A 27,317-nucleotide genomic window follows, 5' to 3' on the forward strand; every position below is an offset into this window, starting at 1 on the left:
GTATAACCTGAGGATCTCCAGTGATTTGTAATAATTGCAGAGGTCGTCTGTGATCTTAATCCCGTGTGAATCTGCCACGTCGGTAACTTGTAAAATAAAAATTCCACCGCAAATTTCCTGCCATATTTCACCAACCACAGAGGTCATGTGATAATATTAGTCCTGTGCGAATCGGCATCTCTGTGATTTAGGGTCGTTTTTTGTTTTTCTTAAAGGGATATTCCGGTGTAAGTTTGATCCGTGCTCTAACACACCTTGACACCGAGTACGACCCCCCTGGAGAGATAAAGTTTGTGGACCGATAGCTTACCTAGTTTTAGAATCCTCAGAAACGACCACACACCAACAATACACTGCTGTAAATGGATCCAAGTATAAATCGCCATCAAAAAGCCACAAATAATGCTCAGAACAGCACCAAACAGGGTCCCAGCACATATTTCAAGGCAGCAAACATTTGATATCGTAACAGGTGTTTCGGATTAACGCGGGGCTGTTAACTGGCGACCGTCAGCCGAACACGTCTGTGGTCACCGCAGCTTCAACAGATGTTGACAGCAGGAAGAGAAGCCGCAGCTGTCCTCAGATCTGCCTCTGTGTTCAGGTTTTCTCTGGTCCAAACACACCTGATACGTGTTCGGGCTGCTGTTGGATTAAACGTGTCTGACCCTCAGTCGCTGTATCACAGTTGCTGGTTGTTACGGAGGACGTTGTAAACAGGAACATGGAGAGTTGCTCTTCCTGTGAATGTTTCTATCTCTAATAAACCTTTATTAAAAACACGTACTCGTGACTTCTCCCTGTAAACATGCATCACACAAGGGAACTATAAACCTTGTAAATAAAATAAGTAAAAAAAAAAAAAAAAAAAAGAATTACGGAACTTGAACTCACATTCACTGAGGGAAAAAAAAGATAAGAGCGGCAGCCAAACCACTCTACCAATCAAATCGCTCAGGTGATTGTCGGTATGACCTATTTCTCTCTTCACAGCGGACACACAGACACCTCTGGGTCGCAGAAGAAGGTCAGATCAACTTGTGACCGCAGCGTCTGTTCACCGTGTCTGTACGGTGATGATTTATAACACAAATAAGCATAACCTTTATGAAATGCACTTACTCGTCTTTACTGTCTATTTGAGTAAATATTCCTCACACAGAAGAACAATGGAACCCTTTTAAACGAAACAAACAAATAAATAAATAAAACATGGGACTCGAACTTAGACTCAGTGAGGGAAAAAAGTATTACAACCAACCCACTACACCAGACTAACTACAGCTTTACTTACAGCATAACCTTTTAGTATAAGCACAGACACCTTTTGGACACAGAAGGTGGCAGGACAGCTTGTGACCACAGTGTCTATGCACCAAAAACATGATCAGTGTATGTTCGTATCTGTAAGATTATGTTACAGGCCACTTTAAATGTGTAGGAATAACACTTGCTGCCCAAAAGATGCAACAACTGGACAATACAAAACGTTATGAAAATCGTCCTCCTCTTTATCTGCTCAAAATATAGACAGTTATTTTCCATCATTCAAGGATTCTATTCTATTTGTAGAATCTTATTTGTGTTATAAATCATCACCGTACAGACACGGTGAACAGACGCTGCGGTCACGAGTTGATCTGACCTTCATCTGCGACCCAGAGGTGTCTGTGTGTCCGCTGTGAAGAGAGAAATAGGTCATACCGACAATCACCTGAGAGATTTGATTGGCAGAGTGGTTTGGCTGCCGCGCTTGTGTTTTTGCTCCTCAGTGAATGTGAGTTCAAGTCCCGTAATCTTTTTTATTTTTTTTTTTATTTTTTTTAACTTTTATTTTATTTACAAGGTTTATAGTTCCCTTGTGTGATGCATGTTTACAGGGAGAACTCACGAGTACGTGTTTTTAATAAAGGTTTATTAGAGATAGAAACATTCACAGGAAGAGCAACTCTCCATGTTCCTGTTTACAACGTCCTCCGTAACAACCAGCAACTGTGATACAGCGACTGAGGGTCAGACACGTTTAATCAAACAGCAGCCCGAACACGTATCAGGTGTGTTTGGACCAGAGAAAACCTGAACAACGAGGCAGATCTGAGGACAGCTGCGGCTTCTCTTCCTGCTGTCAACATCTGTTGAAGCTGCGGTGACCACAGACGTGTTCGGCTGACGGTCGCCAGTTAACAGCCCCGCGTTAATCCGAAACACCGGATTTGTCAGAAAAGATAAAGAAACCTCTCCACCAGAGAAGAAGCCTCCATGTTGTGGGGAAGCCCTGCTAGTCGATGGCCGAGTGCAGCAGAGTCCTGCAGTAATGATCATCACTGAGCTGCGGGACTCGACTGCACTCGCTCAAATCTGAGGATGCTAAAACTACGTAAGCTAGCAGTCTACAAACTTTATCTCTGGGGGGAATTAAACTTACACTGGAATCTCCCTTTGAGGTTTTTGTGTTTTCCACCTTTTTTCTGCCTTTTTCCCGGTCGAGAAATATGGAGGCTGCGTTGGGAAACATGAGAGTTTTGACAGCATTTTGGGTGCAAATTCAGGAGGCTTATCGAAAAATCTTGAAAGATGATTAGATGGATTACATGCATGGCACATGAGGTAAGGAACATTTTTCTATCTTTCAACAGGTTCACCAGTTATTATATCAAAAATATCCATATCCAACCATTGTGCTGCTCCAACAGGGGCTCCGGTGCGATCGACCCGGGACATAATGTCAGTAAATCTGAGTTAAAACACAGACTTCACCTGTGTGAATGTGCTGCATGAAACACAGACTAAATCACTTGAAGTCCCCAGGTTATACTAGTCCCATGTGAATAAGGCTTTAGAAGTAAAAGATAAAGTAGAAACATCATTTGTGTTTCAGGCCTTCTGAGGGCTCCTCCCCCATCAGGCCTGGTCATCAGTCCCAGTTTGAGCCCTCAGCTGGTCTCAGAGTTCCTCCACTTCAGACTCCAGAGCTTCTACTGAACTCATCAGGTCTTTGTGACATTCTGAGTGTTCTGCTGACAGAGTTTCCTGATTTGGACTTTTCCAAAATCCCACCACTGTTGTACAGACCCACAGAGAAGCCAACAGGGCTGATAACACAACTGTTAACCACATTAAAATGATGTTTAAAACAATAAAGCGATCCAGCCTGGCCACAGACAGTGAGTTATGTTCAGGTGTGTCCAGGTGTTTTGTCTCTCCACACATCACACAACTCCTGAGCCTCCATGAGGTGAAGCAGACGAGTGTGAGAGGCAGCGTGAGGCTCTGCATGGTTCCTGTCTGACCTGCTGTCCTCAGTACTGTTACAGCCTCCACCCACAAATACATATTCCTCATTATTACATTTATCAATCACTTCATTTAAAACATGTAGAGACACCACTCTCTCCACTCCCACAGCCGGAGCATCAATATTAATAAACACCATCTTTACGTCTTCACACACTGCTCTCACTTTTAACAGACGGCCTTTAATAACTTCTTCTTTCAGCTCGTTCCTTCAACTTTCTTCTGGATCAAATAAAAACATATTCAGATCAATACTGTTGACTGATTGGAAATAAATCAGCTGATTGATGTCAGTCTGACCTCTGACCTGTATCAACAGTACTGACCTGTATCTACAGTACTGACCTTTGACCTTCAGCACCACATGTTTCTCCATCAGTTTGCGTCCCTCCCTGTTGTAGACGGTGCAGATGAAGGTCTTACTGTCCCAGTCTGTGGGGAACTTCAGGGTCAGACTGAGGTCTCCAGGTTCCAGCAGGTTTCCCTTCATCTCTGTTCGACCTCTGTAATATCTGTCCTGTTCTTCATGCTGGTCAGAACCGTTTTGATACACATGGAGCTTCCTGTAGTATCCATAACTCCACACCACTTTAGCGTCTTCGGGCAGGTGAACTGTGGTTTTGCAGGGCAGCTGGACAGACTCCGCCCCTGAATCCACCTCCACCTTGTGGACTGAGAGACAACAAACCAGAAGAAGAGAGAAACAGAGAATATTTTGAATTTCAACAATACTTTATTGAAAATTCAACATATTATAAAACCAAAATCATAAAACAACACGGTCAATAAATGAAGATTGACAGAATCTAAATCATGTCAGTCACGTCCAAAGAACAGCTGGTCATCAACAACACAACAGAACACATGTTTATAACACCACACTGGAAAACTTTACACATCTTTCATCATTCTGGAATAATTCAAATCTAGTTTTAAATGAGCTTTCAACACTTTTACAAACATGAAAACAGCATCATCATCATCCACAGCGTCTCTGTTCTGTTTCTTCTGCTCAGACACACGAACATCTTTGTCCTCCACACAATGAAATTAAGAAGCTGCCATTTATCTTTATTTCTCTGAGAGGACCTGCAGCACAGAATGAACTTCTGCTTCCAAACAAACTCCCCAAATAGTCTGAAAACATGTTCCAACATCACAAACAGAGGCAGCAGTCGACAACACTCCATGAAACAATGAGAAACAGTCTCAGGATGAGACAACATGGACAGACAGGACTCACATCAGAGTTAATGACAGAGACAAACACAACACATGACAGGTGATGTCATAAAGTGGACGATACTAAACTGTTGGTGATGAGAACTCGACCTGTTTGTTTTAATCCTCTTCCACCTACTAGACGACCTTTAACTTCCTCCCAGTTATGAAGAACAAATGAAGGATCACCTAAAAACACTCCTCAGTATTTCAGCCTCCGTCTTCCAGATCAACCCTCCAGACACACTGAGCTTCTTCTCCACTCCACCAACACTGACAGCTTCACTTTGTGACCAACAAGCTTCAAAGTCAACAGGTTGGGGCTGTTTATTAGTGTTGCTCAGGTAACATTAGGGCCATATGGCCTAAAAACTGAAGCTCCCACTTTTTCACACCAAACTCAATTCATGATTTGAATGGATTTTTTTTCTTCTCAAGAACAAACTTCTAATTAACTTCAAAATGATTAAAACATTGCATTTATTTTATCCCACCATTGTTATAAAGACACTAATTCAGATTTCATACTTTGGTGTTTCTTTGCAGTTTTTCTCCTCCAGTCAGGCCGTGTTAAAATGCCAACACACACTGTTGGTTTTACATGTTATAAAACAGAAGCTGTGACAAGTGAGTGATCAGAGAAGCCAGCAGGGCTGATGGTGTTTGTCTAAGAAATAATCCTCTATTTTTACAGATTTTGCGTTCTTATTTTTTTGTAGGAACAATTTCATTTTCCCCACACTGTAATATTTCTTCCTGTTTGTCTTTGAGAAAGCCCAGGATTGGCTTTCCTTTTCCTCTGAGCCTTCCTGTGCCTCTGTTTGCTTCTCCTTCTCCAAACCTGCTGTCCCTTTCCTGGCCTGAAGCTCTCCTGAACTGTTCCTAAATTTTCTTTCTTAGATGAGGCACTTTTAAAAGGTCATCCTCATCTCCCATTTCAAAATCACTCCCTCTTTTCTTCCCCTGTCTTTGCCCTCCCACACTCACCTGGCTGTACTGTTCTTCCTCATCTGCCTCTTCCACCTCCACCTGCATCCTCTGTTCCTCACCTGCCTCCTCCTGTCCCTCCATCTCCACCTGTTTTCTCTGTTGCTCCTCCACTACCTCCTTCTGCACCTACACTTCCATCTGCCTTTCTTTCTGTCATCTGTCCCACGGCCTTCACGCTGCTGTGACCGACAGCCTGATCCACTGCCAGGCTGCAGTCCTCCACTGGCACTGACGAGGACACAGACATCTTAATGCTGTGCTTCCTCCTCACTTTACTCAGATCCATTTTCAGGGCGTTAGTACGCCGACCAGCAAAACGCTGGCCAACTGAACCAGGCCAAAAAACATATGCACACACATGCACACACTTACAAATTTACAACACACATACACCGTAAACCTAAAGAAAAATGGTTAACCACATTTATAAATCGATGACCAACCAATCAATTGATTGCTCCCCTCACAGCATACTCACTCCAACTCTCAGAGAGAAAGATCCTGTATCTACAGTACTGACCTGTATCTACAGTACTGACCTCTGACCTGTATCTACAGTACTGACCTGTATCTACAGTACTGACCTGTATCTACAGCACTGACCTCTGACCTGTATCTACAGCACTGACCTGTATCTACAGCACTGACCTGTATCTACAGTACTGACCTCTGACCTGTATCTACAGTACTGACCTGTATCTACAGTACTGACCTGTATCTACAGTACTGACCTCTGACCTGTATCTACAGCACTGACCTGTATCTACAGTACTGACCTGTATCTACAGTACTGACCTCTGACCTGTATCTACAGCACTGACCTGTATCTACAGCACTGACCTGTATCTACAGCACTGACCTCTGACCTGTATCTACAGTACTGACCTGTATCTACAGTACTGACCTCTGACCTGTATCTACAGTACTGACCTGTATCTACAGTACTGACCTGTATCTACAGTACTGACCTCTGACCTGTATCTACAGCACTGACCTGTATCTACAGCACTGACCTGTATCTACAGTACTGACCTCTGACCTGTATCTACAGTACTGACCTGTATCTACAGTACTGACCTGTATCTACAGTACTGACCTCTGACCTGTATCTACAGTACTGACCTGTATCTACAGTACTGACCTGTATCTACAGTACTGACCTCTGACCTGTATCTACAGCACTGACCTGTATCTACAGTACTGACCTGTATCTACAGCACTGACCTGTATCTACAGCACTGACCTGTATCTACAGTACTGACCTCTGACCTGTATCTACAGCACTGACCTGTATCTACAGCACTGACCTCTGACCTGTATCTACAGCACTGACCTGTATCTACAGTACTGACCTCTGACCTGTATCTACAGTACTGACCTGTATCTACAGTACTGACCTCTGACCTGTATCTACAGTACTGACCTGTATCTACAGTACTGACCTGTATCTACAGTACTGACCTCTGACCTGTATCTACAGCACTGACCTGTATCTACAGCACTGACCTGTATCTACAGTACTGACCTCTGACCTGTATCTACAGCACTGACCTGTATCTACAGTACTGACCTCTGACCTGTATCTACAGTACTGACCTGTATCTACAGTACTGACCTGTATCTACAGTACTGACCTCTGACCTGTATCTACAGTACTGACCTGTATCTACAGTACTGACCTGTATCTACAGTACTGACCTCTGACCTGTATCTACAGCACTGACCTGTATCTACAGTACTGACCTGTATCTACAGTACTGACTTGTATCTGCAGTACTGACCTGTATCTACAGTACTGACCTTTGACCTGCAGCTCCACATGTTTCTCCATCAGGATGTGTTCCTTCCTGTTGTAGACGGTGCAGGTGTAGATGTCTGTGTCTCTGTATGTTGGGTTTATCAGGGTCAGACTGAGGTCTCCAGTCTTCAGCAGGTCTTTCTTCATCTCTGTTCGGTCTTTGTATACCTGGTCCTGTTGATCAGGTTGGTCAGAGCCGTTCTCATAGACATGGACCTTCCTGTTGATTATGTATCTGTCCCTCCATTCCACTTTAGCATCTTTAGGCAGGTGAACTGTGGTTTTGCAGGGCAGCTGAACAGACTCCGCCCCCTCCTCCACCTCCACCTGGTAGACTGAGAGACAACAAACCACAACATTAACATCAACTGTACAGACAGCAGCAGGAACTGAGATGTAGTGATGTGTTGGTCACATGATGACCCATGATGATGTTAGTAAGTTTTAAAAAAGCAGTTCATCTTTCAGCTGCTCAAAGAAAAACACTCGTTCTGGTCCTGAGTTGGGAGCACAGACATTTAGAAAAGAAAAAGGGACCTTTTCAATCTCTATCATGACCACTAAGGCCCGTCCTCTCACAATTTCCACAGAGGAAAGATGTCAAAATCCAACTTTGTAGAAAAACAAATGGCTACCCCTCCTTTAAAATTTGTTCCGTGGCTTAAGACTCATGAGACCTCAGTCCACAGAGCCCACTCAGTCTCACTGTCAGAGTGTGTTTCCTGCAGGAGAATCACGTCTAACTTCTTTTGTTCGAAGAGTTCTTTAGTTACTGCTCTTTTCTTTCTATCCCTCCCTCTGTTTGTACTTAAAGAAGCCACCCTGAGCCCATCCATGGAAGAGGACAGAGAAAGGAGCAGCAGCAGATAGTAGACCAAGAAAAACTCCCTGTGATGCATGACGATAATGTTAGACCTTTTTTTATGATCTCTTCCTCAGAGCAGCTGCAGTCTTCTTCAGTGCTGTTACATGTTTTGTTAGCCGTTAGTGTTTCTTTTTATTCAGTGCTTCAAAACCAACCAGCTTCTGCAGAATTGCAGCAGATCTAAGAAATGTATTTGTACCCTGAAAGTAATCTTTTATTTTCACAGATTTCTCAAACATGTCATCCAGAAAGTCATTAATTTCCTCTAGAGAGTAAAGATCACTATTCAGCTCCTTCTCAGCCTCAGTGAGCTGCTCAGTATCAGTGTTTGCCTCCTCTTCCTCCTCCTCATCCTCACTCAATACTTAGCAGCTGGATAAGCCCTTCCTGCTTTGCTCACTGGGAGATGGCTCAGCTCCACTCCCACAACGTCACTGGCTTTCTGATCAGCTTCTTGAGTCTGTTGGCATCTGCTACTCTCAGTCTGCTGCCTCAGCACACCACAGCAAACAGAGCAGCACTGGCCACCACAGACTCATAAAACATCCTCAGCATAGTCCGGCTTTAGAATAAAGAAACAGAAGAATTGGAAAACTCTCTGCCGACCTCACCTAGTGCACTTTCAGAGAGAGGACGATAGGGTTAGCACAAACACACAAACAGATCAGATCAACTGATCTGAAAATATGAGTTGATGCTCCTGAACACCACACAGAATGAGTCCATGAGTCCATATCTATCTGAATTGATTCAAGTCCTGCATCTCTTTATAATATTTAAAATTCAATCATGACTTTGGCTTTGACCATCCTGCTGAATAATAAAACATCATCAGTGTCCACACCGTCCTCTACCCTCCTGCTCCTGCCCAGCAGGGGGCGCTCAGGCATCCTCCATGGACCAGGCGCTCCTGCAGCAGCCAGAACAGAGAGTCATGTTGAGCTCTCTGTTTCAGCAGCAGTGTCCACACAGTGAGGAGTCCTCAATAAAAACCAGGCAGGGTGTGAAACTTCACAGTCTTAAAATCCATTAAGAACACTGCATCCTGTTGTCCCAGACCACCGACACGCTGCAGGACTAGCTGAGCCAGAAGTCTCCACACCAGGTCCTTCGGTCCATACAGTAGCCTCTGAATGAACTGGAGCCTGAAAGCAGCGCTCCTGCTGGCCAGGTGCACTCTGATTCTCTGTCCTCCCCTAAAAACACTCCCAGATACTTCATCCCACCCGTCTTCCAGCACAACCCTCCCAGTAAAACCAGCTCACTCAGAGAGTGACACAGCTTCACCTTTTTCCTAATTCACTTTAGCTGAAGACAGTTTGTTAAAAAGCCCCACATTCTCCTCTAAAACACATGTCCCTCTGTGTATTTAAAACCACCACCACAGCATCAGCTAATGCCGACAGCTTTACGGATGCAGGACATGCAGGGAAAAACACTCCTGTTAGCTCTTGGCTGAGTTTGTGCAGCAGGGGCTCGATGGCCAGAGAATATAACATCCCTGACAGCAAGCACCCCTGTCACACCCCCCTCTGGACTGCAAAAGGTGCAGCCAGACCACCATTTATTTTCAGTATGCTTGTAAAATCATGGTACCTGGATGCTGTATGTAAAAAATGGGCTGAACCTGAGCACACTGAGCGTTCGCCACAGGTACTTGTGTTCAACCCGGTCATAACCTTCTCCTGGTCTATGGAAATAAGACCCGTATCTATAGCCAGTGAGCTGGAGACTTCCAAAACATGCCAAATTAAAGTGACGTATTCACTTATCAGCCTGCTGGGCACACAGTAAGTCTGGTCCACATGTATGACCCCAGCCATCACCTCCCTGAGCCTCAACACCAGTGCCTTGGACAAGATCTTGTATTCCCCACACAACTGAGAGACAAGCCTCCAGTTCTTTAGTTCCTGTAAGTCATCTTTCTTTGGGAGCAGTGTAACAATGACTCTCCTGCAGCTTAAAGGTAAACATCCACCCTGAGAGCTGCCCATACCATTCTGACTTGGTACAGCAGTCCTGCTATGTTACAGAGGAGGCAACATCTGAGACAGAGATTGGATCTTATCAAACTACCAAAAAACTGTGTTTTTAATGTAAATGACTAAAATGTACACAAATTAAATAGAAATTACCTTAATTTAATTGAGGTGACAAACATATTTCCTCAATATGTACCAAACAGAGCAGTAAAGTGCATCAAAAACCAAAATTGTTCTAAAAATTTGAAGTGAGAAATTATACTTGTGGCGTTATGTCAATAACATACTAACCAGCTAGCAGTGAAGACACCAACCCTCCCTCTGAGCTCCCAGCCCAGGCAGAGGCAGCTAAGAGGGCTGTGGCTAACGGGGCTAGCTAGCTAACAGCAGCTACTGTTAGCAGCAGTTAACAGTCACTCTGGTATCATATTCTGATAATATGAATCGGACAGGTGGCTAACTCTGACACATTACACCTTTAATTATGATTTCTCAGGTCTGCTTCTTTGCAAAACAACAGTTCACCTGACACGTACAATTCGTTTGGCAAATGCTCGGCTCTGTGCTGAGGGGTAAATGTCAAGTTTCTCAGTTTTTTCACAGATGAAGACGGAGCCGTGGGCAGCCGCTTCGCCATGCTTACACTGTTTTAACGGGGGAGAGGCTCAGTCTGTGGGGAGGGGGCGGCGACTTGTTGTGACACTCAGATATGCTTCCCTCTGTGCAGTTTCCCCTAGACATAAGGGAAATAAAGCTGTGTGGGGGCGTCCATCAGAGAAGTGTTCAGGAACCAGAGCCCCCTGTACGGTTACACCCAGCAGGTTGGCTGAAGCAACCTTTTACTTTTAAGGACTTCAACACTCCCCTGATCTCCTGTACAGCCTAGTAACATCTGTACCTCAGTCTCCAGGTCCTGAAGGCATCTGGTAATGTTCTTGGTGACATTGCGAGTATACTGTTTACAAAATTGCTGAATCAGGGTTTTCCCAATATCCCACCACTGTTGCACTGAGGAGAAGGAGGATTTCTTTTCTCTGTGTAGAATCCATAAAAATCTAAAAGCTTCTGTAAAAGCACAATCTGATAAAAGAGCAGTGTTAAAATGCCAATAAGCACTGGAGGTCTTCACATTCTGAATGTAAAAACAACACTGAGCCAGAAAGTGATCAGACACACCAACTGGGATGATGTGACAACTTTTAAAAATACTAAAATGCTGATTAAAACAGTAAAAGCGGTCCAGCCTGGCCAGAGACAGGGAGTTGTCTCTGCAGTGAGTCCAGGTGAACTGTTTGGTTCTGCTGTTGAAATCTCTCCACACATTCTTCAGTTCATGAGTCTCCATGAGACGCCTGAGCCGAGCAGAGGAAGCAGGATGAGGCTCCAGATGAAAAAAAGTGTCTCTCACAACAACTCTACATTCAACCACCTGCTCCACTTTCCTCACTTCTTCCAAGAAAATAACCATGGCCACGTTCATCCGAGAGGCTGATTTGATGCTCTCACATCTGACCACCTCTCCCACAGCTAAGGAAACCTCCTCCATAATGTGAGGACACCCACCTTGATGCCTTGTCACTGTGACAACCGGGAGAGATCATCACCGCCCACCACCATTGTGTGTGAGGTGCCAACCGGCCGGACAAAGCCTGACCAGCAAACTCATAAAATCACCCTAAAAAAAACCCAAAATACCATCAACACTCAACAACAAAGCTACACTGACCAATACATTAAAGAAAGAAAGACAGAAACGAGATGAGAACAGATGGAAAAAACTCAATACAAACATTATCACACCGCTCAGCATGTTCCACTGTCTCCACCATTCACTCAAGAGAGAGAGAGAGATCCTGTATCTACAGCACTGACCTGTATCTACAGTACTGACCTGTATCTACAGCACTGACCTGTATCTACAGCACTGACCTGTATCTGCAGCACTGACCTGTATCTACAGCACTGACCTGTATCTACAGTACTGACCTGTATCTACAGCACTGACCTGTATCTACAGCACTGATCTGTATCTACAGCACTGACCTTTGACCTTCAGCTCCACTTGTTTCTTCATCAGCCTGCGTCCCTCCCTGTAGATGGTGCAGGTGTAGGTGTTACTGTCTCTTTCTCTGGGGAACTTCAGGGTCAGACTGAGGTCTCCAGGTTTCAGCAAGTTTCTCTTCATCTCTGTTCGACCTCTGTATTCACTGTACTGTTCTTCAGGCTGGTCAGAACTGTTCTGATACACATGGACCTTCCTGTCGTCTCCGTCCCTCCAGACCACTTTAGTGTCTACAGGCAGATGAACTATGGTTTTGCAGGGCAGCTGGACAGACTCCGCCCCTGAATCCACCTCCACCTGGTAGACTGAGAGACAACAAACCACAACATCAGCTGAACAGACACATGATGTTTTTTTTCTGTTCAAGCCGCATGTGATTGGTCAACTACATGATGTGTGGTGGTGTCTGTGTGTCCGTATTGAACAGGAGGGGGAGGGGCTACAGAGACAGAGAGAGACAGAGAGAAAATGCTGGAAAGATGAGAAAATGAGTGATGGCAGGAAAAGCAGTAAACTGAGTGTAGAGTATTGGAGGCTCTACAAATAAACTTCACAGCACATTAGAACTGCACATCCATCATCCATCCATCAGTTGGAAGAAAAAAGAGAAGCAAGTGAATCTGCTGCTAATGAAAGAACCAGTTTGTCTACTGCAACTGTTGCTGCTGCTGCCGGGTCTCTAGTACACCACCACAACCTCCTCTACCCACAACCCAGAGCTCTATGAGGCAGGTTGTGCAAAAGGCTATGTACTTTAAAATGTATTGTTTGTAGCACGCTGTTCCATGTTGAGTACAATAAGCCATATAAATAAAAAACATTTGATATAATGCATGTTGTGTACATTAGTAATTCAATTTATAGATAATTTGACATTATTTTTGTAAATAAATTAATTTAAGCAACAAAAAGTCTGAGGAGACACTTGGGAGCTGAAAGAGCCGGATCTCTTGAAAGAGCTGGAATTCTCATCAGTACTGTGATGGTAACATGACCTCACTGTCTCATCCTTCTCTTATAGTCCCAGACCTCACTGTTGACAGTCTGTCTCAACAGTCAGTGAGCTACCAGAGTAAAGATGCTGCCCAGGTGCATGATGGGTAGTGTAGTAGCAGTGACATACCTGACATGAAATACTGCCTAAAATGTACTAAAAGAGCTCCAACAAGAAGTCCAAGAACCAGGAGAACCAGGAGAGCTTTGGCCCAGGATGGGAATCGTTCTGTGGGAACCAGAAACATAAAGAACATGACCTCTGACCTCTGACCTCTGATCTGTATCTACAGGAGGTTTCAGGGTTAGTTGCTGACCTTTGACCTGCAGTTGTACCTCCATCACTCTCAGTTCTTTCTTTAACCCCATACTGATCCCTCTGACGGTGCAGGTGTAGGAGCCGCTGTCAGAGAGGTGGAGTTTTGTCAGATGGAGGCTGAGGTCTCCAGTTTCCAGAGCGTCAGTCTTCATGGATGTTCGGCTGCTGTAAAGCTGGTTTTGGTCTTTAAGTTCGTCACCTTCCTGCTGACGCTGGTGGACGGTTGAAGGATTGAGATCGTAGCGGCTCCACACCACTGAGGGCTCGTCCAGTCCATCAGTGAGAAAGTCACAGGGCAGCTGGCCAAACGGGTCCCAGTCATACACCTCCACAGCTGAGGCATGCTGGGAAACTGTGAGGTGACACAGACAGAGAGGGTCAATGACAGCAGCCTTATTTCATGTCATGAGTGAATGTGGTCCTCTGCAGTGTGTGCAGCCTGTAAACTGTGCTGCTAAAGCTCAACTCAGACTCTGTGTGAATGAAGGCCAACATTTCCATCCACATGTGACGCTGCTGTCAGCAATGGAAGCCATGCTGGAATGTGAACAATCAGGTCCAACATGTCTGTTATCCTGATGTGTGTGTGTGTGTGTGTGTGTGTGTGTGTGTGTGTGTGTGTGTGTGTGTGTAAGCAGCCCTCAGATGAAAACAAAACATTATACAGTTTTTCATCAATTTCACACAGCTGTCAGAGGTCCAACAACACTGTATTCGAAATGCATTGCTCAAAACCCATCCGTGGTCCTGAATTTCAGCTGTCTAAAAGTCGCTCAAGTGAGCTCCACTGAGTTCTACTGAGAGCAGGCTGTTTCTGTGCCTGCACCTTTAAATGCTAATGAGCTTCATCTGTAAATGCCTGCCTTGCCTGCTACATGTCACTCTCAGGGAGGCGATGCTGCTTGCACTAGCGGTAGCATGCGCTAATGTTTATGGTGGATGTAATGATATGGCTCGCCAAGATGGTTCAACCATACTAGTTTGACCCAGAATGAGACCCAGAAGCAGAGGCTACTGAAGAAGTACAGAGTCTGTGGCTGCAGCAGGACGATTCAGAATGGTTAATATGTCTGAATAATGTAAGTTTGTTCTATGCGTTGTTACAGTTACTACCATGTAGCTAATGGCTAACAGCTAGCGAAAGCTCTGTTTGTCTCCAACACAGTCTCACTCTTGGACACTGTTAGCATCGTCTCTGTCTCCAGTCTGCACATGTTTCCAGACTTTTTACTGTGACAACCAAGCTCCATCGTGATATCATTAACGTTAAACTCGCCTCAAACGCCATTGCATAGCTGACCAAAGCGGAGCGAACCGCAGCCGGCATGTTGTCATTAAAATATGAAACACAACCACTGTCTCTTATGTTGTTCTGTAGCTGGGACAGAATATAGGCACGATTTTTACAGCCAACAACAGAGTAATTTGTGTGTCTAACTCTGAGTGACGACATTGTGAAACATTGCTATCTTATCGCTGGACACACTGAACTTCACCTCTGGGATGAACGCCCCCCTCTCAGATATCTCCTATCACTGTGCAGAGGAGGTCAGCCTATGATAATGACTCCTTTTGTTACCTAACGACAGGAGCTGAATCTGAACAGCCTGTAGGAGCTCCGTGTTACCAGTGGGTGGGCTGCAGAGACCATGCTGGAATCACTTGTTTTCCTCATTCTGGGAGTTGGCAGGCTCAGGGAGGACCAGCTTATATATGTAGAGACCAGAGAAAACATGTTTTTCATAATATGGGACCTTTAAGATTTATCATTGTTTTGTCTAGTTTCGCTATGGAGTACTGGGGCACTCGTACACTCGCATAAAAATGGACAATGATAATATAATAATTAAATAATAACAATGAAAAGAGATACCATGATTTCTCAGGATGGAACTCAGTGGAAGCAGATATAGTGAGGAAAGCAAGGGCCCTAAAATTGAACCCTGTGGAACCTCATATGCAGTAGGCGATTTGAGGGGGGATGAGGGGGTATACCGTCCCCCTTATTAGCAAGATGACCAAAAAGTGTCCCCCTTATTAACCTGCCCTCACTCTCCATCTGCTAGTAGCAGATAGTGTTACAAATCACAGGCGGCCGCAATCAACTCCGGTGCATTTTTGTCAAACAGCTCTTCTGTCTTCTGGTACTGGGTAGTAAGGGTACTAAGCCTGCTTAGCTTTCCTCAACCTAGCCTAGCTCACTGGTTTTGCCTTTCACTGCAGTAACACAGCCTCGATAAAGAAGTGTCACGATGACTGTGCTGACTGTTCTGCAGGTGTCTCAGGTGTCTCTATTAGAGAGACTAGAGCAGCTTCTTTCAGTTATAAACACGGGCACTGCAGATAGTGTTAGCCTGTTAGCTTTAGCATTAGCTCAGGCTTGTCAGCGCTACTGTTGTATCCAGCAACATGGACAGGTGTTTGAGAAGGTTTGACACGCAGCACTCTGCAGGTCGCAGGTGACTAGAGAGCCTGCAGTGATACAGTCAGTGCTGTATGGACTCTAGCAGCTTAGTTAATGTGGTCAGTCAGGGACGTAGTGCAGAAAACCAGACTGATAGCTGAGTTTGTAACACTGAGACTGTCACCTTCCCTCACCACTCTCTCACTGAATCATCCTCTAAATGTGTAAATCACAATAATCTCATGTTGATCTCCTCTATCAGTGGGGAAATGTCTCAGCAAGCAGCGTCTTTGAAATTATTTCCAAATTACCAGAGCTCAAGATGTCTGAAAGAAATCACCCCAACATGTGACAATGAGACAATGAGACAATATATTTAACTTCACTGAACATCAGAACCCCAGACCTCACTGTTGACAGCCTGTCTCATCAGTTAGGGAGCTACCAGAGTAAAGATGCTGCTCAGGTGCATGATGGGTAGTGTAGTAGTAGTGACATACCTGACATGAAATAATGCCTACAATGTGCTAAAAGAGCCGGTCAATCAGGAGAGCTATGGCCCAGGATGGGAATCGTTCTGTGGGAACCAGAAACATAAAGAACATGACCTCTGACCTCTGACCTGTATCTACAGGAGGTTTTAGGGTTAGTTTCTGACCTTTGACCTGCAGATGTACGTCCGTCACTCTCAGTTCTCTGTGTTTCCCCCCTCTGAACCACCTGACGGTGCAGGTGTAGGAGCCGCTGTCAGAGAGGTGGAGTTTTGTCAGATGGAGGCTGAGGTCTCCAGTTTCCAGAGCGTCAGTCTTCATGGATGTTCGGCTGCTGTAAAGCTGGTTTTGGTCTTTAAGTTCGTCACCTTCCTGCTGACGCTGGTGGACGGTTGAAGGATTGAGATCGTAGCGGCTCCACACCACTGAGGGCTCAGCCAGTCCAACAGTGGGAAAGTCACAGGGCAGCAGGACAAACGGGTCCCTCTTATCCACCTCCACAGCTGAGGCATGCTGGGAAACTGTGAGGTGACACAGACAGAGAGGGTCAATGACAGCAGCCTTATGACAGATCCACATTAAAGACATGACGCTGGACTGAGGTGACAATCAGATGAGAGGGAGTGTTGCAAATCGGGCTGCACGGCCATGACAAAAAAGGGAGATGCATACAATAAAGTCACTTAACAATTATTTGTTAGTATAAATAATAATATAAGAGGAAACTTAAACTAACAGTGCGATATGTAATCAGTAGGTTCAGTAGTGTAGGGGTGTGCACGAGTGAAAACATGTGTATGTGCAGTGTTGTATGGTGCAGCAACACAAACCAAAACAGCAACCAAAAGCCAGGAGGATGTGTCAGAGAGGAGAGAACCAGCAACTGAACTCAAGAGGGCTTTTAAAAGTTCAACCCAGGAGCTGCCACTCTACTGATGACTCAGCCACACAAACAAGGTAACAGGCAGACAGGGTCGTCACAGGAGGAAGGTTATCTTACCGTGCACGAGGATCACAAACACCACAAACATCTTCATCTTCCTGTCACAACTACAACAAGCACAAAGTCTCTTTACTGAGCTTCACTTCAGAAACACATGGAGGACATCAGTTCACAGCCAGTCGTCACTCTGCTGCTGCTGACCGTCCACTGACTCCAGGACTCAACTGGACTTTCACTTTCAGCTGTTTCCTGTAAACCACCTGTTGGAAGCTGAACAAACAGGTCCAACATGTTTCTGATACAGGCGTGTATGTGTGTTGTTTGTGTGTGTGTGTGTGTGTGTGTGTGTGTGTGTGTGTGTGTGTGAGCAGTCTTCAGAAAAAAACAAAACTGAGTAATGGACGATCAAAATTCCATTTGATGTAAATACTGATTAATTCTGATCACTAGATGTGAATGTGAATCGTCCTCTGAACAAAATAAAGTCCTTCATTCCCTGTTTAAATCTTATTTAAGGTAAAGTTTACTGCACCATGTGTTCATATCTGAAGACTCTCTTCACTCAACAACTCTCTAAACTGAGACATTTGTTAAGGGAGTCTGGTGACTCTCTGGGCGACAGACTGTTGTCGACCCGTCGGCCGTTGTCAGTTCAGAGTTGAGCTCCAGAGTTTGTTAAAGCAGCTCTCTGGAATGAAGTCAGACCGCCACAGATCACTTCTGAGGAAAGAGGAGGAGCTTCAGTTTCCTCACACTTTTCAGAGCTGTGGGTCCAGTTTGTGTGAGCATGAAGCAGCTTCAGACTGACGGACAGGAAGCTGAACCTTCAGTCCTGCTGATTCTCTGTACAAGAACCAAACGTCTTCATCAATCTGCAGAGTGTTGTGGAATTTCAGCTGGCTTGACTGTTTAGATGAGATGAAGAAGACTCAGAGACCCCGATGACTTAACGTTGAGATAGTTTATAGAACATGATCATGGAGGAGCAACACAACATCACGTCTGTGAGCAGCAACCTGAACTTGGCACTTCCACGACAGTAAACCAGCCACATTATAATCCTTTAGCACTGAGAATCCCATCTTCTGTATGAGAAGGTGACAGACAGGAAGCTTCACCAACAGGAAGTGTTTTCATTAACACATTATAAACAGCCAGAACTGAATGAGGAACTTGATTTTGCTGCTTTTTGTCAACACTGAGCTGCTCTGTGTGAATCTTTTGTGTAAGTGTTGTTGATGTTGTTGCTGCCATCTGCTGGAGCTTTTGTGAACTACACCCTCTGTAGATCACAAATCAGCATCAGGTGGAAGATTCCTGTTGATGGGTCACAACTATAAAAGAGCTTTTTGTTCCATGAGATGTGTTTGACTCCCTGATGAAGACTTAAAGATAAACACTTCAGAGTCTTTAGTCTTTAAGGTTTAACATGTCCAATAAAGTTTTTTAATAGTTTCACAGAGTTTTCCTGTGATTTTTATGTCTACATGTGTCATGAAGCTCTCACAGTTTTTAATGTTTTGTTCAGTTTGGACCTGAGCAGAAGAACCTGACGTCTCTGTGGTGCGATCAAACATGACACACCTTCAGTATCAAACTAATAAATGAGTTTCAATGGATCATTTGTGTGAACTTTGTCCCGTACAGCCGCTGCAACAGGCCATAAAACTGAGGACAGCGTTACTGCACAGTCTTCTACACTCAACACAAATATCAACACAACACTAAACACACTTTTCTCAAGTTAAACTCAAAGATTTAAGACTTTTTATGCACACAAGAATGATTTCTCTCAGCAGCAGTTTGTTAAAATGTGTGTTAGTGAGCTCGTCTTCTCTGCCAACATAATCCACCCACCTGACAGGTGTGGCATTAAACAGCAGGGTTACTACACAGGTGCTCTTTGGACTGGTCACAATAAAACATCACTCTGAAATGTTCAGTCTGATCCCCTTCAGTCACCAGGAACAGCTCTGCTGGACATTCCTGCAGCCAACATGTCTCTTTCATTGTGTTGTGAGATGAAACATCTTGAGTGACCTTTGATTGTGAGCAGTCTAAACAACACCTGTGCAATAAATCCTGCATTTATATTTGTACTGAGTGTTTAAAGACACAGTGAACATCTGCTGCCTTTAATCTGTTCTTCATGTGTTTCTGTGAAGAAAACATGGTCCTGCAGCTGAAACACACTGATGAAGTGAAGATGACACAGATCCACATTAAAGACGTGACGTTGGACCGAGGTGACGATCAGATCAGAGGGAGGAAGGTTATCTTACCGTGCACGAGGATCACAAACATCACAAACATCTTCATCTTCCTGTCACAACTACAACAAGCACAAAGTCTCTTTACTGAGCTTCACTTCAGAAACACATGGAGGACATCAGTTCACAGCCAGTCGTCACTCTGCTGCTGCTGACCGTCCACTGACTCCAGGACTGAACTGGACTTTCACTTTCACTTCGAGCTGTTTCCAGTAAACCACCTGTTGGAAGCTGCTTCCTGTGACGCCCACCTGTTTGAGGTGTTTGAGAAGGTTTGACACGCAGCACTCTGCAGGTCGCAGGTGACTAGAGAGCCTGCAGTGATACAGTCAGTGCTGTATGGACTCTAGCAGCCTAGTTAATGTGGTCAGTCAGGGACGTAGTGCAGAAAACCAGACTGATAGCTGAGTTTGTAACACTGAGACTGTCACCTTCCCTCACCACTCTCTCACTGAATCATCCTCTAAATGTGTAAATCACAATAATCTCATGTTGATCTCCTCTGTCAGTGGGGAAATGTCTCAGCAAACAGCATCTGTGAAATTACTGCCAAAGTAAATATACTAAAGTATATTCAGCACTCAGATTATTTGTTTCAAAATAAGAGTTGTTTTAAATCCGACTGTTGATCCAATAAATGGCTTTAAAAAGTGCTGATTCAGCTGTAATCTGTAATGTAACTAGTAACTAAAACAGTATTTTCAACAAATGTAGTGGAGTAAAAAGTTCATGTTTGCAGAAATGGAAATACTCAAGTAAAGTACAAATACCTCAGAAGTGTATTTAGTGCAGTTCTGAAACTAAACCTGGGCAGAGCTCATGTCGCCCTCTGGTGGTTGTTTACGGGAACATCAGTGATGAACTCTGAGTGTCTGACAGGAATGTTAGAAGTCAAAATAATCACAAACTACTTTATAATAAAGTGCTCAGTGTTCACTTTGATAAGTTTCTCAGAGTTTTAAAGTTTTTAAAGAATGATTTTCCTCGCTGGCTTCAGATGAACTGACGACCTGTTAGAGGCTCAAACTGATCAAACATCACAGAATAACAGAAGAAGTAAATATGAATTAATCTCATATTTGCTTTAAAGAGGCTTCAGTGTTTGTTTCTGTTGCAGCTTTATTGATCTATCAGTTATGATCCGTTGATCACATCGTGTCCTGGACTGCAAACATGAGACAAAACCATCACACAGTGCAGAACCACCAGAACAGATTCCAGGAACACGTCCAGTTATTTAAGGCAGAAACGCTCAGAATCTAATAAACAGCTGAAGTCTTTTTTTTACAGTACAACATCTGTAAACCACAAACATGAGATCATGTCATACATACACTGGATCCAGAGTCCAAACTGGACCAAACTCAACACTGCACTTCTGTAGGTCCTCAGCAACAAACCGGTACCGTGTGAAGTAGAACAGATCAACGTTTGTCGAGATATGTGAATAAATTCAGACAGTTTCCAGACGACGAGGCCTCAAACACTCCACTTCAGTCTGTGAGGTCCCGGAGTTGAAGTCTCCTGAGTCCACAGAACCTTTTCTGGTCCAGTTGTTTCCAATGAGCAGAATGTGGAGGAATGCGGTCCAGTTCATTCAGCTCTGGACCGACCGGCACCGCCTGGATCCAACGCTGCTGATCCCCCCTCAGTGTTTGTGAGCACAGTCAGCAGCAACTGTGACCTCAGAACATTCGTCTGCAAAACCTCCACAGCATCAAAGTCCAACAGTCTCAGTGTGGTTAGTCTGACAGCGACTACATGAGGCCGTGTGATGAGTCTGAACCGTGGCGCCTCTACAAGCTCCTGCCACACTCCAGCTAACCTGCTAATGTGATCGTTTACAGGGTTGTTAGCACCAAAAAGCATCGATACACAACTCAGAGCTGTTGGTTCAAAGCGCTCCGATGGTTCAGGCGCGTCGCGTAACAACGACGACTGCAACTGAAGACCTGAACCGGCTGGTGGAGAGAGACAGGATGACGGCCAATAGGAGGTCCTGAAGTGGAGAGAGAGAGAAGACACACACACACACACACACACACACACACACACACACACACACACACCATATGTGTCCACACTGTATAGATCAGTAGCCCAGATGTACACATGTATGAGTGCAGACTGCAGTACTGTGTGTACTGACCGCAGTATCGTGTGTATTTATATAGAAAGTGTGTACCGGGGGCTGACCGGGCTGCAGACGGACCCTCCAGCCGCCGTCAACGCTCCCCGGCGGGCAGCAGATAAACAAAAACAACGTACCGCTCCATCCATCCGTCCGTCCTCCTCGCTGTCACTCTGCGGGCCTCGCTGCTGCCGTCGTCGGCGTGTTGATCGTCGGTGTGTCGGTGCTCGGTACCGCCGGGGCCTCCTCTCTCTGGTTCTCCGGTTCCCCGCCTCCTCGCTCTCCCTCCTCGGTGCGACCCTCCGCCAGCCCCGCCGCCATCAGCGCCAGCGGCACGTCAAGCCCGCCCGGTACCACACGACCCACTTCCGCCTGCTCGCTGAGGGTTGTTTCAAAATAAAAGCCGCTCGACCTGAACTACGACACTGATTTCCATATTAAATCTGACCACATTATATATTTATATTTTATTACATGTTTACGTTTTTATATAATGTTTGATCCAATGTCTGTTTTTCATATGTGTTGATTTTATTTATGTGATTCAATTTTATGGAAAACTGAAGTATTAAAATAATTTAAAGTTAATTTCACCTTTGGGATCTTATTTGGTTTATTCTGTGTTCTTATCACAGCAGCACTCTATACAACTTTTATACATTTTGAGGTCTTTATTTTGGTAATTTTTAAGTAAACTCAAACTTGATGAATGCGTAACTGCAATTACTCACCATTAAAGTGCTGAACCTGTAAAAACACTCCAGATTAATGAGGCATGTTTTAGTATTTCTCTTTATTTTGTGACATTTGTGAATTTGGTCCCTTATTACAACTGTTATCTTGTATTCTTCAGCTCAGAGAGAAACTTCACTGCTCTGTGGTTTGTACAAACAACACAAAGACTTTATTCTCACTGCACTCAGTTGAAATATGTGTATTTATACTATACAGCATGTTTCTGGAGAATACTTTTAAAATACAGATATATGAATACTTTTGTTTATAATATAAACATCAGATGTGATTTAAAGGTGAGTTGATTATTTTCCTATTTGATCGATTAGTTGTCTGGTCCATGAAGAAGAATATAGATCAGTTTGTGTTCAGTGCAGATTTAATAAATTCGTCGCAGACTTTTATTTTGTAAGGTAGAAAGCGAGCCTTTCTCAAACCGGAAGTTCCGTGCGTGCTCGTGCCTTTCAGAGCCCGCCATCACAGCGGCCGTTAACTCAACAGACTGATCAGCTGTTTTAATCACTCTGGTGACGTGTGGTGACGAAACGCTCGTGATATCAGGATGAACATATCGATCAGGTCCGGATCGATGCGAGCCCGGGCGGTGATCTGATCAGCCTGATGGTGAATCGTAGTATTGATAATGATGAAAAAACAAAAAGAACATCATGGATTCTCATGGCGGACGCACTAACGTCTGATTGGCCCGAGGTGACGGACTGCGGGCCAATCAGAGAGCGCGCTGCGGGAGGCTGCCGCTCCTAGCAACAAGAGAGTTCAGACTTGTTATTGATTGATTTACTAAGACAGGTGTGTCACCTTTAACACCTGAGACACGTGTTTATATATCTGTAACAGACGTGTTTCATCAGGAGGTTTAATGATGTTATTATTATAAAATATAATCTATCATAAAGAGAAACATGTGATCAGCTGTTTAACATCATCACATCGATCCAGATGTGACTGATTAATCAGAAATGTCTTTTATTTTCTTTCTTTTTATGGTTTATTATCTTTATTAATAAAGTGCTGCAGCCTGCTGGGCGGACATTTTGTGTGTTATTCTCTATAACATGGTGTTAAAATGTCACCAGACAGACAGAATCTAACCTCAGGTAAATATACTGAAGTATATTCAGCACTTTCAGATTATTTGTATGAATATAAGAGTTGTTTTTAATCTGACTGTTCATCAAATAAATGAATTTTAAAAAGTGCTGATTCAGCTCTGAGGCAGCATGTAATCTGTAAAGTAACTAAAACAGTGTTTTCAATAAATGTAGTGGAGTAAAAAGTAGATATTTGCAGAAATCCTCCAGTAAAGTACAAATAGCTCAGAAGTGTACTGAGGTCCAGCAGTGGAAACGTTGTCAGAGGTAATAATCCTGCTGTGCTCATGTCGCCCTCTGGTGGTTGTTTACCAGAACATCAGTGATGAACTCTGATTGGCTGACAGGAATCTTCATCTGATATCTTATAATCTGTTCTTCATGTGTTTCTGTGAAGAAAACATGGTCCTGCAGCTGAAACACACTGATGAAGTGAAGATGACACAGATCCACATTAAAGACGTTGGACTCTAAAAAACACTTCAAATATGAAAGAATCTCCATTTATTCATTCATTAATTCATCTTTTTTTGGTAAAAGCTTACAGCAATAACTAGTATATGCAATATGTGTATATGTATTTCACTTTTGAATTTCCCTTAAATTCCATATAAAGTGGCATTAAAAGGTGTTAAAGTGTTAAATGTGACGTGTTTCTATGTGTAGACACTCTGTAAAGGTCATGATACATGTTGTTACTGCAGAGACCTGCTGTCTCTACACCTGAGGTTGTATTTACACTTTACTGTCAGAGTTCAAAGGATCTAAACCACCATGTGACATCACTCTGACATCACTCTGACATCACTGATCAACAGTCATCAATAGTGAGTGTGTAGACTGTGTGTGAGAGTCAGAGTGAAGAAGAAGCTGATGAAGCGTCCTCCTGTCTTCATCCGTCCTCCATCAGCTCCTTCACCTCCATTTAGTCTCTGATCCAAAGTCTCATCAGATCAATAATCAAAGATTGACCAACAGACCGATCAATCAGATTGATCAGCCATCAGAGGAGTCGGATCAGTGGAGCTGCTTCTGTTCCTGATGTTCCCTGCAGAGGAGACAGAGGACAGTTAGACTGAGACAAGCAGCCAATCAGAGACAAGCAGCCAATCAGAGACAAGCAGCCAATCAGAGACAAGCAGCCAACCAGAGACAAGCAGCCAATCAGAGACAAGCAACCAAGCAGAGACAAACAGCCAATCAGAGACAAGCAGCCAATCAGAGACAAGCAGCCAACCAGAGACAAGCAGCCAATCACAGACAGACACACAGATCTCTGTTCTGTATCTTCATACTGACCTTTGACTTTGAGCTCCACTGTTTTCCATCTCCACATGTCCTTGTTGATGACTCTACACCAGTATTTTCCTGTGTCTGTCTCTTTGGGGTGTTTCAGGGTCAGACTGAGGTCTCCAGTCTTCAGCAGGTCTTTCTTCATCTCTGTTCGGTCTTTGTAATCCTGGTGCTGTTTGTCAGGCTGGTCAGATCTGTTCTCATACAGGTGGACTGTCCTGTATGAGCAGTACCACTCCACTGTAGCGTCCTCAGGCAGGTCAGGTGTAGTTCTGAAGGGCAGCTGGACAGACTCCTCCCCCTCCTCCACCTCCACCTGACAGTCTGAGAGGAAACAAAGCACAACATCAGCTGTTCAGACAGCAGCAGCAGTTTTGAATAACTTTATTGACTGATTCCAAAGTAGCAGAGAAAGCTGAAGGACAGAACCAGGTGAGACCAGCAGGTAACAGGGGACAGAACCACAGGAAGTAAAAGCAGGTTTTCCAGGTGTTGGACATGATCAGAGTCCTGATGGTGTTGTGATGTTTTGTCCCTGTGGTCTTCACAGTAATGTCTCATCTCAGTGTTCAACTGCTGCTTGTTGCTTCTCTTTGTCACTTTCACATTTCTGGACGTCAAATTTAACATTTTCATTGATCAACTTCTTCAACAGGAAGTGAAGATTTGTTGACTCAGCTGAGAACTGATCATCAATCAATAACTGATACAAACTATTAAAGCTGCATTTCTTTGTTCTCAGTGATGAAAAGATTTGTTGTTTCTTTCAGCTCGTTCCTTCAACTTTCTTCTGGATCAAATAAAAACATCACATTCAGATCAATACTGTCGACTCTGATTGGAAATCAATCAGCTGATTGATGTCAGTCAATCAGCTGATTGATGTCAGTCAATCATAAAACAACAGGGTCAATAAATAAAGATTGACAGAATCTAAATCATGTCAGTCACGTCCAAAGAACAGCTGGTCATCAACAACACAACAGAACACATGTTTATAACACCACACTGGAAAACTTTACACATCTTTCATCATTCTGTAATAATTCAAATCTAGTTTTAAACGAGCTTTCAAAGTTTTTACCAACATGAAAACAGCATCATCATCATCCACAGCGTCTCTGTTCTGTTTCCACAGTTTGTGGGTTGCAGTGTGCAGAGGTGTAGCAGCTGTACAGAAGGGCGGGGATGGATGTGGTGGTGGTGGTGTTTTTAAGAACAATTGTTTTGGGGGGCTGGTGTGTAACGCTGTTACTGTGATGATACATGACACTGAAATATTGAATCTGTGTCTATAATAACATCCTGACATGTAAATGTGTGTAAATCTGTCTTGGTTCATTTAATTTAACTTCAAATATGAACAACTGGCTGCATAATATATAAATCAGACACAGAAATACTTTACAGCAGCTCCCATTCAAAGTCAAGAAGATGCAGAAATATAATAATAATAATAATAATAATAATAATAATAATAATAATAATAATAAACACCCGGCTGTTATTTGGTATTTTACGGTAGTTCCCGCCTCATCAGCACGAGCTGAACAATAAATCTATCGCAGCAAGAGAGGCGGGACTTCAGGCAGAACAGCCAATCATCAGCCGGTCAGTCCCAAAGCAGCAGCAGGAGAGGGAGGAGAGAGGAGGCAGCTGCAGCCAGCAGACACAGAGCGGCCAGAGAAACTCAGATACTGCAGCGAGGCGTTTGTGCAAAACTGCGGATAAACTGCAGAAACAGTGTTTTTGTTCAAACATCCACATCCTCCTCGGGTGCGACGCCCCTGGCAGTGTGATCAGTCAGCAGCTGCCCAGTGTCAGACCTTCAACTGTCAATCAACCTCTGCTGTCCATTCTTACGCTCCAGACCAAAGAACAAGTGTGATGGAACATCCATCTGGGCTACAGTCTGGAAGCTGGACCGGACCAGAACCCCCTGAGCTGAGACACCCAGCAGGAAGCTGAAAGAGACTTTTTAACTTCAGGGTCTCAGTCTGGTTCTGGTCTCTGGTGGTCTCAGCTGGGCAGGGCTGCTGCCAGGGATTTAGGACCCATGAAGAGAAATCTAACTGGTCCCTTGTTCAGGCCGGAGAAAACATGTGATGCCGTTTTATACAAAACTGCATTTTACTGATATTTCTGAGTATCATTCCCATATTAGTGAAAAGAACAACATGACAGTTTCTTGGTTACTGCTCACTGGCTCCTTGTTGTCCTGCAGCTCTGATTCATCTCCACAGCTGCAGACTCACAGCTGGTGGCTTTGGATCTGGGCTGAATAAATACATATATGAGGCCGTTCGGTTGTTGGGATTTCATCTTCTGATTTCCAGAGAATATAAAGATTTCTCTGATTGTACTGAGAGTTGTATTGAGTCACACAGTCTGCATGCAGCAGGAATGTTCTCCTC

The 27,317-nt window shown here is 44.1% G+C and overlaps 3 protein-coding genes and 1 long non-coding RNA gene across 9 annotated transcripts in view; 1 reads left to right on the forward strand and 3 right to left on the reverse strand.

The window, feature by feature from the left end:
- LOC119026688 overlaps positions 1 to 27,317 on the reverse strand; it is a 70,729-nt gene that overhangs the window by 4,673 nt on the left and 38,739 nt on the right. For all 5 annotated transcript variants that reach the window (XM_037111163.1, XM_037111165.1, XM_037111160.1 and 2 more), the window contains 3 exons: positions 12,194 to 12,517; positions 7,306 to 7,638; positions 3,640 to 3,966 (listed from right to left, as the gene is read on the reverse strand). In XM_037111163.1, the coding sequence (XP_036967058.1) occupies positions 3,640 to 3,966; positions 7,306 to 7,638; positions 12,194 to 12,517 (984 nt within the window). The remainder of the gene's footprint in view (positions 1 to 3,639; positions 3,967 to 7,305; positions 7,639 to 12,193; positions 12,518 to 27,317) is intronic.
- Positions 15,927 to 24,004, forward strand: LOC119026758. 2 transcript variants are annotated; one of them, XR_005077223.1, is made up of 3 exons: positions 15,927 to 15,941; positions 19,893 to 21,636; positions 23,835 to 24,004. It is a non-coding gene; the product is annotated as an uncharacterized LOC119026758 (long non-coding RNA). The 2 variants fall into 2 exon arrangements; XR_005077222.1 differs by lacking the exon at positions 15,927 to 15,941 and adding an exon at positions 19,396 to 19,410 and having other exon boundaries at positions 19,528 to 21,636.
- LOC119026745 (V-set domain containing T-cell activation inhibitor 1-like) lies at positions 16,441 to 19,700 on the reverse strand. Its single transcript, XM_037111280.1, has 3 exons — positions 19,645 to 19,700; positions 16,587 to 16,940; positions 16,441 to 16,505 (listed from the first exon to the last, which is right to left on the reverse strand). The coding sequence occupies exons 1-3, from the start codon at positions 19,679 to 19,681 to the stop codon at positions 16,456 to 16,458; spliced, it is 441 nt and encodes a 146-aa protein (XP_036967175.1). The 5' UTR covers positions 19,682 to 19,700; the 3' UTR covers positions 16,441 to 16,455.
- The window catches only part of LOC119026689, a 119,703-nt gene continuing 116,537 nt past the window's right edge, over positions 24,152 to 27,317 (reverse strand). Inside the window, exons 10-11 of the mRNA XM_037111166.1 lie at positions 24,910 to 25,227; positions 24,152 to 24,658 (exon numbers count right to left, since the gene is read on the reverse strand). Of these exons, the coding sequence (XP_036967061.1) occupies positions 24,594 to 24,658; positions 24,910 to 25,227 (383 nt within the window). The 3' untranslated portion in view covers positions 24,152 to 24,593. The remainder of the gene's footprint in view (positions 24,659 to 24,909; positions 25,228 to 27,317) is intronic.

This window comes from Acanthopagrus latus, chromosome 10 (assembly GCF_904848185.1).
Source record: "Acanthopagrus latus isolate v.2019 chromosome 10, fAcaLat1.1, whole genome shotgun sequence".
In the NCBI taxonomy this organism is placed as follows: Eukaryota; Metazoa; Chordata; class Actinopteri; order Spariformes; family Sparidae; genus Acanthopagrus; species Acanthopagrus latus.

Coding starts and splice junctions, on each gene's coding strand:
- LOC119026745 (XM_037111280.1), bottom strand. CDS start 19,681: ATGAAGATGTTTGTGATGTTTGTGATCCTCGTGCACG. Junction 16,941..19,644: donor GTTTGTGATCCTCGTGCACG/GTAAGATAACCT, acceptor GTCACCTCACAG/TTTCCCAGCATGCCTCAGCT. Junction 16,506..16,586: donor CGTACATCTGCAGGTCAAAG/GTCAGAAACTAA, acceptor TGGTTCCCACAG/AACGATTCCCATCCTGGGCC.